The 12,683-nt window shown below is 46.3% G+C and overlaps 1 protein-coding gene across 1 annotated transcript in view; it reads left to right on the forward strand.

Annotated features, from left to right (window-relative positions):
• Positions 1 to 12,449, forward strand: part of VASH2 (vasohibin 2) — a 34,470-nt gene extending 22,021 nt beyond the window's left edge. Inside the window, exons 5-7 of the mRNA XM_086878645.1 lie at positions 3,110 to 3,491; positions 5,334 to 5,449; positions 9,994 to 12,449. Coding sequence (XP_086734771.1) covers positions 3,110 to 3,491; positions 5,334 to 5,449; positions 9,994 to 10,063 — 568 coding nt within the window. The 3' untranslated portion in view covers positions 10,064 to 12,449. The remainder of the gene's footprint in view (positions 1 to 3,109; positions 3,492 to 5,333; positions 5,450 to 9,993) is intronic.
• Positions 12,450 to 12,683: the final 234 nt, after the last annotated feature.

The following is a 12,683-nucleotide window of genomic DNA, read 5'->3' on the forward strand; positions in this document are numbered from 1 at the left end:
TGCCTGTTGCCTCTTGTCCTGCTGGTTGGCACCACTGAGAAGAGCCTGGCTCCATCATCTTGATTGTCATGAAGACCCAGGATTAGGGGGCCACTGGGCTTTGCTGCAGCTGCTTTTGCCCTCTCCTGCTCTGCACGGCTTCTCTGTAGTGACATGTAATTCACTCCCCGACTCTCCATCCTGCAGTTACAGTCCCAGCTCAGAAGTGTGATTACAGCTGCAGCATTGCTGTGTGCTTGCCTTTTGTTTGCCACAATACAGCTCTCCTTGGGCAGAGCAGAAAGGAAAAGCTATAATAATGATGCATGGACAGAGGGGAAGATCTGACGTGCCTTTCCAGCCCATTTGCTGTGTATTTCATCTCGGGTGGGGACTCTCATTAACCAGTCCCTCAGCAGAAGCAACCTGTACCTAAAGGTTAATTTCCACAGCGGTTGTTGCTGGGTTATTTGATGGTGGGTAATTTCTGCCCTCAAAAGATTCTTTTACTCCTACTAAGTATTTAATGAGATTAAATTGCAACTTCCCTGAGCCCTCGTGGCAGAAGTGTGTATGTGTGGCAGGTGGCCACCAGAGCTTTGTATGGACTTAACAGAAAGGCACTTGGGGAGCATTATGAAAACCCTTTCATAATGAGGGGGAAAAATAGTGGCAATGTTTGAAAGCTTCATAGGTGTTAATAAAAGATAGTGCTTTTTCAGTTACACAGAATGATAAATACAATGGGCTTTTGCAAGAATCAGTCTGTAGGACACAAATTATTGTAACATGACTTTGATGTACACAGGATGCACCTTTTAAGGCCCAAAGCAAGGTGACCTTTTAAATGAGGTGACTGTGTGCTGAGTTTTCCAGTTGACATAATGGTGCTGGGCCCCATACTGCCCTTGCAGTGTATTTATAATCTTTAATTATAAATCATCTGCTGATGGTGGGGTGGAGGTGTTTTTCTTGGAGAAGCTAGTCCTAAGGCAGCAGTGATCCAGTGAGACCCCCTAAGGCAAATAGAGCTGTGTGTTCTGTGTAGGTGGTGTCGGGGTGGGCTTTGACAGTTGCTGCAGTGTCTGAGTTTGATGGCAGTGGGGCAGGAGGTGGGTGCACATGGCCTTGGCTGGGTAACAGATGTGTGTGATACGGAGGTCTGTGCTCTGCTGTGCACAGTCTTCCAGACTCATGGTCATAGAGCCAGTGAAGTGCACCGTGAGCTGAGCCCACAGTGTTGTCTGTTCCTTTACCCTCTAACACGTTTTCTCCAGGCTGCTAAAGCCAATGACATCTAGCACTGAATGCAGCTAAGCATGTTTGACATGGAACTGAAAAGCTTCCCTGTGGCTGTTCTGAAAGTTCTGTGCCCGTGTGTTTTTCTTACCTTTTTTTGCTTGTTTGTTTGTGAAGATTGTTGCTCTTGACCTCAGTTTCTGGGCTATTCATTAACCTCTTATTAGGTGGTTTCTTCATTTACTCAGAAGCCAAAAGTGTGCATTTGTGAAATTCAGCAAACACTAGGTGAAACATCCCCTTGAGAAAATGGTTTAGAAATAGATGAGAGCCCCTGGATGCTTTTCATGCATCCCTATAGAATGAAGAGGTGAAATATGGGGTGCAGGCAGGGGTCAGCATCCCAGGGAGTCGCACTGGTGTTGAGGTGGTGGCATGTCAAGCTGGCCAGAACCAGAACTGAGCCCAAATTGTGTTTCACAGTCCTGATACAAAGGCTTTTTTGTGCTCTCAGTTTCCCAGCAGCTGTCAGGCAGACGTGCTATGCAGGCAGGGAGGAAGGCTGGTCACAGTAACATCCCAGGATATCTCAGCTGTGGTGGCTCTTGTTTCACTGCTGTTAAATACCTCCTTTTTGGGCATGAGGTAGGGAGAGGAGGTGATGCTGGCGATCCCCAGAGCAGAATCCTGGACAGAGCAGGTTCCTGCAGCTTCAGTGGGAACTGAGCCCACACCTCCATCTGTCAGGATGCCCCGAGACTATCCTGGCAGTGCTGCCTTTTGGGCTGGTGTATTTCGTAGTGACAACATCATGACCAGCTGATTCAGGGGATGGCTCCAAGGTTCCAGCAGGTGCCTCTGGCTGGAGTAACCCCAGGCTGGAGCCTTTTGCTACAGCCTTTTCTGGTCATCCCTCCTCCATCCCCAGGCGTGGGTGGGGGCCTCAGCTGCAGAGGGGAAGGGCACCTGCTGTCCCAGGGGCTGGGTGCCAGCACGTGGAGCCAGGGTGAGTTTCAGCTGTCCCAGGATTAGCAGCAGGGAGCTGCGTGCAACATAGGTGCTGACGCAAAGCTGCTTGCGTGAGGGATTCTCAGCCTGTCCTTTCCCTGGCACGGGCCAGCAGCCTCCCAAGGAGATGACCTGCACGTAGCTCCCCTCTGAGATCACACACTACACTGGCACAGAGCTTGGTCCTGGCTTTTGCACGTGGTGCCTTTGAAATTGCCGGTCAGTGATTCCAGGGACAGGATTTGCTTTTTAAGAGTGTTGTTTCTGACCATGCCTCTGTGCTTGTCTAATTAATTATTTGTCTTTTCTTTGGTTCCTCTCAGCAATGTGTTACAAGGGCAACATGCTAAAACACTCTGTATGAGGAGTGGCAATGTCAAGGGCCAGTTTAAAGAAGGAAAGGCAGACTGTCACCTTAGAGAGGAATAAATCCAAATTTCTTGGTACCATTTGAAGACATGAGAAAAAGAGGCTCAGTAAATAAGTTGTATCAAACCCTCAAGAAGGGGAGGTAAACACTTTTCTCTTCGGAAATACGGGAGTTTGATACTGGTTTCAAATGGGGAGCTTCCACAGATCTAGGGAGGGTGGTCTCTCTTTGGGTGTGCTGACCTGAACAGTGTTGTGATTTTTATCTTTCCCCTAAGTGTGATTAAGAGTCGTGCCCTTCCCTGTCTGAACCATTGTATCTTATTTTCCAAGCAGTGAAATGGGCTTTGGCAGCACTGGCTGTATCTGGGCACAGTGAGAACAAGTTTGTGTTTACAAGAAAGCCCTTTGCCCTGGCAGTTAAAAACCCCAAATCTGCTGAAGATGTCTTACAGGTGTAATTGTACCTACTGCTTTCCCAGCACTGTTGTTGCCTTGATGCAGTGCACCCCAGCTACTTAACAAACGGGCAGCCCTCCGTGGAACGATTCCCCATCAGCTTTAAAACCCACTTCTCAGGGAACTATTTTCATCACGTGGTGCTTGGGATTTACTGCAACGGCCGCTACGGCTCGCTGGGCATGAGCAGGCGATCGGATCTGATGGACAAACCTCTCACTTACCGAACTCTGAGCGACCTCATCTTCGAATTCGAAGACTCCTATAAAAAGTACTTGCATTCAGTCAAAAAAGTCAAAATCGGATTGTATGTCCCGCACGAGCCGCACAGCTTCCAGCCCATTGAGTGGAAACAGCTGGTCCTCAATGTGTCCAAAATGATGCGCACAGAAGTCAGAAAGGAGTTGGAGAAGTTTGCCAGGGATATGAGGATGAAGGTAGGTCCTTGCATGCGTGTGTTTGGCTCAGGATGTAGCTGTGCCTTGTCCCATCCTGCAGAGATGGGCCTTGCTCTGTGTCAGCCTGAGATCATGCAGGTAATGAGGTGTGCTGGGGGCACATCCTGTCTCGGTGCTGTTTCCCCAGGATTTGGTGTACTTTCCACCCCTTACAGCTATTTAGTTGAAGGATCTCCCCTTTAGCCTGGGAAACACTTGAACCTGTACTTGTCCCTGGCTATCAGGGAGCTGTTTCCCAGTTTGCTTTCCTCAATGACTCCAGAGGAAGGTGATTGGGAAGAATCAGCATGGCTGGGGCTGGAACTGCTGGGAAGAATGGCCCGGTTGCAGGTACGGGGGAGGTCTGTGTTTTCCACATGAGCTGCAGGAGGTGCCATGGGACATCTGTGTCAGTGGTTGTCTTTCCTTGCAGGGTGTGCCAGGGGGCTGATGTCCAGTACCCTCAGCTAAAACACAGAACAGGTTACGTGGGAAGGGCAAGTAAAGCAACTCTATACAGACTGGTGCTTCCCTGCTGGCTGGTTGGACTGAAGAGATCATTGGGAAACAATGGGGGGACAGGGCAGGCTGCCAGGGGCATGGAGAATTTGGCTGCCCTTGCGATGAGGGGTGTCCCTGACCGTGCCTCTCAGCCTGGAATGGGCGAGGAGCTGTTTGTGGTCATGGTGGAAGCAGATTTGGTGCCTGTCCAGCTGGCTGCCAGCAGCGAGAGCAGAGCAGGTGTGTTGCTAAGTATGGGTCTGGCTCTTGTGGAGAGGTATGTGGCATCGTGTCCAAGTTATTCTGGGTTCTCGTCCCTTTCCCTGCTAAAGAACGGCTCCTACGTAGCAGCCACGTGCCTTTTTGGCTGAGGCATCTGCCCCCTTGCCCTGACCTTGGTGTGAGCCTTGTCAGTGGCATTGTAGCCCCTATGTTCTGCTGCCATCTCTCTTGCCCTTCCAAGGAGTTTTGAGGGCCACCTTGTACCATGCTATCACCTTAAGCATGTGGGCTTGATTACTGATGTAATTAAGTTTGGGTTTTTTCCTTCTTTGCTATTCATGCGCTTTTAATACTATCCAGAGAGCAAACAGTTGAAGCAGGCTCGAGTTGAAGAAGTCCATGTGGGTTGATGACTTACTGAATTTTTGATAGAGGGACCAGCTCTCTGTGTGTGCTGAGCTGTGACACTGGGTTTAGTCCTGGTCAGTGCCTCAGGGCCAGGACCACAGCCCTGAACCCTTGAAGGCTGAAGGCCCTTCATCTGATCTTTGCCTCGAGTTACTACACAATTCAGAGGGCTTCCATTGTGAGTGGGCTGAGTTTGGAGGATCAGGTTTTTAAAGCAGTGCAGAGTATGAGTGGAATGCTGATGGCTCTCTGACTTTGGAGGTCCTGGAGGATGGGTGCAGGTTGAAGATCTACTGAAAAGCCGTACTGTCAGAGTTCAGCTGCCAGCCTGGGAGATGGTCACCTCTGTTGAGAGAAAAGCTGGAGAGGGTGATTTGGCTGCCTAAGTTTCTTTCAGCTGAGGCTCAAAGCCATTTTTCTTATCTCTTGCTGTTGCCAGCTCTGAAGAAAGCCATAGATGAGACAGTATTCAGCTGGGAACTGAACTGGTGACACCAACTAATTTTTGCAGAGGGCCCCTGAACAGCTATCACATGATAAACAGCTTTGAGTTCCTCTTAACCTGGGCAGGGTTTGAATAAGCCCCAAGGGACTGAAGGCTCTTTGTGTGCCATCCCTGCTACTATGAGGCCCATTATTTTAAATTTTTCATTTGCAGTGAATCATTGCCTTTATTAAAGGCCACTTCCTTCCCTCCCCCATCTCCCACAGATCCTGAAACCCTCAAGTGCCCATTCTCCAACAAAGGAGAGACCCCGGGGTAAGTCGCTGTCCCCTCGCCGGAGGCAAGGTAGCCCTCAGAGACGGGCCTGCAAGAGAGATAAATCGTGAGTACTCCTGCCACCATCCCTGCTGGGGCAGAAGGGGAGGGTGGTGATATTACTTTGCTGTACAAAACTTCTGTGTTCACTGGCATATACAGGAAAACTGCATCAGGTGCCTTAGTTACCAAAGAGGCTCCAGAAGCTGCTGATGTCCTGGCATTGCTGTGCATCCTGCTGCCTGATGGCCCCTCTATGCAGGGTCCTTGGAATGTGCAGCTTACAGAGACAATGGAAAAGTGAACTCTTGGCTTTCCAAAGTGACAGTATCACTTGAATTGTATTCTTTGATTTTCATCAGCTTAAAAAACAACAGGCCACTTGGCATGTGTGTCATAGCCAAGAGTTGTTCTTTAGCTGTGTGGGGAAGGATGGATGCAATACCTCTAAATGGATAAAACTGTGCTTCCAGATCCACAAGCCTTTTACAGCTGCTGGCAATTCAGACTCCCCTACATCAGATGTGGAAGAACTGAGTTCTAGCTGTAGTGCTCCATGCCAGCAAGCTGACAACTGTGAAAGCCTATACGTAACCCAGATTAGTCATATATTTATGATCATTGCTTTTTAAATAGGCTCCCAGACTACTGTCTCAGCACTTATTTATTTATTTTAAAGCAGCTAACAAAGACATTAGACTAACTTTCTAAAGATAACTTCAAGATACTTTAGCAGCAGATGATTTCACAGCAAGCTTTTATTTTTACATGTTCATTCACAATGCTGTACTTTGGGCTTCATCACTGAGAGCTCCTTGTTTAGTGCATAGATAATTATAGTTGTAATGGGCTCAGCTGCTTCAGGCTTCTTCACCTCTTAGATTCTCTTTGAGGAACAGTTTCATTTTTGAGTTTCTGGTAGTGCTTCTGCAGTTGCTGGAGTGGATCAAGTATTTCTGGAGAGGAGTGAGTGTCAATGGGCTTGGAGACTCTCCAGCTGAGGTGGTTTCCTGAAAGAGCTATTGGGCATGTGGCTGCTCTGCAGTGACTGATCTCTCCTTGGCAGCTTTGCTTTTCCAGGGCAGAAAGACAGGAGTGTACAGATGGCCTTGCAGTGGCTTCAGCACCTGTTACCTGCTCAGTGGTTCTGCTCTGTTGCTTTGTATCAAGAGAAAATTATACATAGCTCTAAAATAAACACTGGGTCACCATGATGGAAGATGCAGGACCCAGACACAGTGTGGTGAGCTGTGAACCCTGAAGGGTGAATGGCATCCCCTGGTCAGGGGTGAGCAGAATGACACATCCCAGCATGTGCAGTGGTTGACATAAGGTGAGAATACAAGAGGAGAAATGGGGTATTTTCTTCTCCATATTGATGGACCTCTGAGAACCTGATGGAGTGAGAGGCCTTTGTGTTACACACAGAATAAGAAAGAGTCAGGTTTAGCTAGGCTTTAGGCTGGAATCCTAGCTAAAGAGTGGCTGTGCTTATCAACACTGTGTTTTGCTTCTTTGTGTATCTCTTGCTCACATGCTGTAATTACAGCTTTCTTGAGCTTGCTGGGGAGGGGGAGAGAAGTATTTTGCTCCAGTGTGAGCTGGCAGGGGCTGAATAACAATTAATTTGAAAGGCTTCACCTGCTGATGACAAGCTGTTACTACAGCCTGGGTTTCGTCAACACTGAGATTATATGAGCTTGCTGGGAGAAACCTCCCACTGAAAGATACATAGAGTGGGGAACTAGAGTGTCTTGGTGGGATTGTTTCTGAAGGACAAAGGCTGAAACTGTGCTTAAGGATGGAAGAGGATTTCACAGTCACGAACATTTTACTTCTCATCCTTGTTCCTTCAAGTTTATTAGATAAATGTTAGTGGTGGCTGCCGGCAAGCCCACGATAGTCTTTTAGCCTGGAAATGCAGCTGCAAGGCAGGTGGGGCACATGGCAGGACAGGTGGCAATGCAGTACCTAGTACATGCCTACCGAGGAGGCTGGTGTGTAGTCAAATTGCAGTTTGTTAACTGAGCTATGCAGCAATCCATGTGCTCTTAGCCCACAGCTGGTGTGAGAGTGCATGAATACAGAGGATATAGATAGGGTGGTGTGAATCTCTGTTAAGTCTGAAGCTTTACTGTGTCCACTTGCCCATCCTCTGAAGTCCCAAAGCAGAAAGGTACAATAAATTTCAGACCTGTGCTGGAAGAGGCAATGTAGTGTTTCTCACTAGGAGTGCTTGGAGCTGGAGGGGCCTGGGAGAGCTGCTATGAGTTTGGAAGGAAGGGTCATGTAGAAGCCTGGAGAGTCTCTGCTCCTAAATGTCAGGTCACCAGATTTATTTCCTTTCAATTTCATGTTGAGGCTTAACATGCATACTCTGTAAGTGGCATGGCAACACTGGCCTTGTGTGCTTCCAGACCGGTGTAGCTGCTGAAAGGGAAATTTGGCTAATCTGTTTTATCAGGTTGTGCAAGGGGGCAGGATTACATTAAGATGTGTAAAATCAGGCAGCTCCAGTGCAGACAACTCATGAATATTTTGTGCCCAGCAACTGGGCACAGCTTGCTCACCTTTGGACAGGAGATGTGCTCAGATGGGCCAGTAAAGCAGAGGCCTCTTGCCTCAGAGAGCATGTTTAGCATAACATCATTTGCCAGCCAAGGAGAATGGGATCTGTGCTGCCTCTGGTCCAAGTATTGTCTTTCCTTGAAACTTACGTAGGACAGTCTGTAGCTAAAAGCTACACACAATTTTGGAAGGGTGGAAATGGACATGTCACCATGAGTGTACAGGGACTCCCCATCTCCCTTGGATAATCAGAGAAGATACTACCATCCAGGCATGCTTTAATTAAAACCATATTGTGACCTTAATTAAAGGGAGGGAGAAAAAGGTGTGAAGAGGATCCCTAAATCAGAGAGAGGGAGGAAGGAAGGACACTGGAAATTTCATACAGTGCATCTCTTGCTGGTCTCCAACTCCTACGCAAGCTCTGAGGGATACAGCTTGTAGCTTGTTTACTGGTTAGTCAAATCCCATCTGCTCTGAAGGAATAATGTGGAAAAATGCAAACTATCTTACAGTGATTTCTTTAAGTGTGATCCCTTCCTGCAAGTGAGAGAGACCAGTGAAGACTCCTTCACGTCTGTGAAGTACTTAAACTGAGACAAACAGGAGGCATGGTGCAAGGCCGTACTGTAGTGAGGATGGTGGGGGTTATTATGAGAGGTGCTTAGATAAGTGGCAAAGCAACAGTTTTCAATGTGCCGCTAAGCAGAAGAGCATTAGCTGTCCATAGCAATGTTCCCAGCTCTCAAATGCACTGCAGATTCCCAGCAGGGATCTGGTGTTAGTAGTTCTGCTCTTAAAAAGAAAAAAAAAAAAAAAATCCTTATTGAATCAAAGGATTAAAAAATACTTCAGAGGCTCTGTTGCACACGTGTGTGTGTGAGCTATACACCCCCAGTTCTTGGGGCTGCAGCAGTACAGCTCTTCCCTGCAGTGTGCCCCAGGCAGGGCTGGGTTTTCCCTGGTTTCCAGCCTGCCTGTGGCACTGCTGCCTCTCCCGGGGCCCTGCTGCCTGCCCTGAGCTGCTCCAGCAGGATTGGGGCTGGCAGCCTGCAGCAGGGAGATAAGCGCCAGCTTGGCTGTGCAAACTCAGGGGTCACATCACATCTGCTGCAGAGGGAGCAAAGAGTAACCACACAGAGCTGGAAACCAGGGCTGAGGAGCTGAAAGCACTGGAGCCATGATCAGCCTCCCATTGTACTGCTGGGGCCTTGGCTATGTTTCTGCAGGGAAGCAGACATGCTATAGAGTACTAGAGAAATCTGTGCTTTAAACAATGTCTGTCTTTAGAAAAGCAAACAGACGGCTTAGTGTGAAAACAGCCAAGAGCCAGCAATAAACTCCCAGATTAGACCCTTCCACAGGCTTAAATTAGCTGGACAGTTTTGGTTTGACAGCTTTTTTTTGCAGGAGCTTTTCCATTGCTTGCTAAAAAGAGATTGATAGCTCAAGGTTTCCTTTGGTTCAGGCTGTGGGAATACTTAAATGGCCTAACAGCATCCATGTGTGTGTGATTACTCAGGTGAATGGTATCAGAATGTTGGATGCTAGGAGACTGAAGGGATCCTTGGTGGGCTCCAGCCTTTCACACAGACCCAGCCAGGAGGAAGGGACAGGCTGGGAGAGCCAACACGCAGTGGCCATGTGAGAGGCTCTGGCTGTTTGCTCTCAGCTGTTTCAGCTTTATTCTAAAAGCTGGAGTCCTGCTCCAGGGTAGACGACAGGTGGGGTGTGTCTAGTCTTAACTCATTTAGGCCGTCTCTCAAGTCAGGAAGAGGGGGTGCTTCAGGCTCACATCCTGGATCCCAGCATGGCAGAGCTTGTCCTTCACCGGTTCATGGCTCCAGAGGCAGCACACAGATAGCTCTGTCACACTAGTTCCTGTAGCAGATTTACCAGGATTGTGTTTAAGATGACAACATTAGTTCTATCCAGCCCTCCGCTGAGGCAAGCTTTTCCCTGTGTGACTGCTGTGCTGTCCACACCTGCACGGCTGTGCGGGATCACCGCTCAGCAGTGCCCTCTTCCCTCCCCTGTGCGCAGGCCGGCGGTGCTGGACAAGAAAGGAGACCTGGCTCCACTCAACGAGGTGGGCTACCAGCTCCGCATCTGACACAGCCAGACCACGGACTCCAGAGGGCTTCCCGCTGCTGCCGCTGCACTTTACCTGCACTCCCTTGGAAGGAAAAAGGAATGGGACTATTTATTAACTTATGTACTCTCACAATAAAAGTTTGACCTAGAAAATAGGGGGCAATTTTTTTTTGGTGGCAGTATTTATTTCAATTTATAAAAAAGGCATCAGTGAAGAGAGAACCTAAGATTAGATTTGCCAGGATATGAGATTTTTTTCTCTCCCATCATGTAGCAGGTGACTCCAGTGGTGTGAGTTTCTTCAAATATAATTTCCCTGTACAAGTGTTAATTGAACTTGGCCTTGTGCTGGGTGGTAGCATTGAAATAACTAACGAGTCATATTCTTAGTATTAAGATGTGCTGGGGTGCAGTGCAATTAAAAAAAATCGTATTTACTAATAATCTTTAATTCAGCAATAAAAGCAAGCAGTGCAGAAGTGGCATAAGTTTTTAAAGTATCAATATTACCTCACTAGACTTAATAGATATGCAAAACTGTCAGTATTATTGTTTTCTAACTAATTTGTACTGTTTTCCAGCATTACTGGGAGTATTAAAACAGCACTGGATGTTTTACTGCCACCTGTATTATTTTTTTTTGCATGTTGCCAAAAGATGTTAAGTAATAGTAATATGCAAGTGTATTCTTAACACTGACATCTTGTTAGGCAAGATACGAGGTTTGAGGTTTTTTAAATGATGATAATTAATGAATAATGAATTTTTAAACTTTCATAATTTTTTTTATACTTTTGTCACAAGCTTTTAGCCTTTCTGAACTACACCGCTGAAGCACAAAAAATAGAGATTGCTGTTTTGTAGAGACAAGTCAGCTTTTTTCTCATATATGTAGTACCTGGAATAATGGAAAAATGTGGGAATTGCTAACCTGAGTATATGTGCTTTTCTCTCCACATTTATGTGCAAATTCGAACCTCGTCTTTGAAAGGCTGAGCAGTCTCCTATGGTGATGCCTTGACACCTTGTGTTACATCAGACATAGCAGGCTGAAGTCAACCTTCTGCTGTGCTGTGCAGGGAGTTTTCCTACACGTTTTGTACTAACAACTGCTTAGTCAGCCTTGAGTAAGGAAGTATGGCTGAAATAGATGAAAATCAAGCTTGTCTGCTTCCTCCCTCCTCCATCTACTCAGTTGTTTTGTTGTAAGACTTGGCTAAGGACCTGCGATGGACAGCAGTGTTTTCAAGTGACGTGGTTAAGACTTGCTGGGGTCCACCATTCAACTTAGTGAAGTTCTCTGAAAGTATTTGAGTGCTGCATTCCTGGGAATGTTTCATTAGGTGCCTAAATACAAACTGGATTATCGTACATGTCCAGCCTCTACCCTTTGTGCTGTGCTCACAGATGATGCTGCCATGGGCCTGGTGTACCTCCCCTCCTGGGCACTTACTTTTTTGGGATCTCAATGAAGATGGATGCTGTCACAGACTGACAGTAAGGCTTATTCTGAATGATTCAAACTGAATGATTTAAGCTCCTAAAACACTTATATCAGCCAGAAAATGAATGAATACAGAAGGAAAGAATTGCTTGTACACAGACCTCATTTCTCAAAAAACTGAATTTCACCTGCTTGGGACAGGAAGAAAAAGCCAAGACCCAGCAGCCTTCTACAGGCAGTGAAAGGCTTTTTACTATTTAAGACTTCAGAAGCTCAAGAAAGAAAACTTTTCAGAAGTGTGACACTTCTTTATCCAAAATTACCATATCAATAACAGGAAGGCCTTTCCCATCCCTCTTTCTCTAAACTTTTCCACTCCTGTGTTCCCAGTAAGGATTTTTTTTGGTTAAGGAGTGAAGCTGAAGAGAGGGAAATACCCTTTTGGTAAATTTTTTTGTGTAATTTGAGAGCAGCTGCAGAGTTTTGATTTCAAACTTTGTGCTGCCCAGTGTCTTGTGACCTAAACAATTTTTTTTTTATGACTTCTCATTGATAAAATTATGTGGAAAATCTTTAATCAGCTGTATCCTGTATAGCACAATGTTATCTGATATGTTGCAAGTTTTTTCTATGAAACCATGGTTTACTTCAGCTCAAATAATGGTTGTATATAGTTTCTACCCTTGTCCAGCACAGTTTATTTTCTCTTAACTGATACTGAAGCTTTTTAATGCTGTAGAGATGTGTTGACAAATTGCTTTTGGTTCTTGTTTAAAGTTCTGCTGAAATATTCTCTTGAAACTTGCTTATGATGGCATTTGTCTTAAGTGTGGTTCAAGTGACAGCAAAGTGGTCAAATAGTATAGAAAAACATGCATGACTTTTTGGACTTTTTCTCATCACTTGTATATGCACAGCATGAAACATCAATAAAAGTATCATGGTAGTCTTTTTTTTTTTTATGACTTGTTCTTTTGTCCTTGTTTTTAAGAAGGGTTGTTACAGCTGAACAACATTTTTAGCTGTAACCTGGATGTACCCAGAGATCTGCAACCTCTAAGTATGCTGGCATCTATGAGATTACTCAGATGCTTGAAACTAAACAGCATCCAGGACCAAACAGGCTGTCATCCTCAGCATCAACCTGACTGTTAACAGGTAGAAGAAAGATCCTAAAGAAAGATCTTTAGTTCTA

Source organism: Cyanistes caeruleus, chromosome 2, assembly GCF_971803275.1.
Source record: "Cyanistes caeruleus chromosome 2, bCyaCae1.hap1.1, whole genome shotgun sequence".
Classification (NCBI taxonomy): domain Eukaryota; kingdom Metazoa; phylum Chordata; class Aves; order Passeriformes; family Paridae; genus Cyanistes; species Cyanistes caeruleus.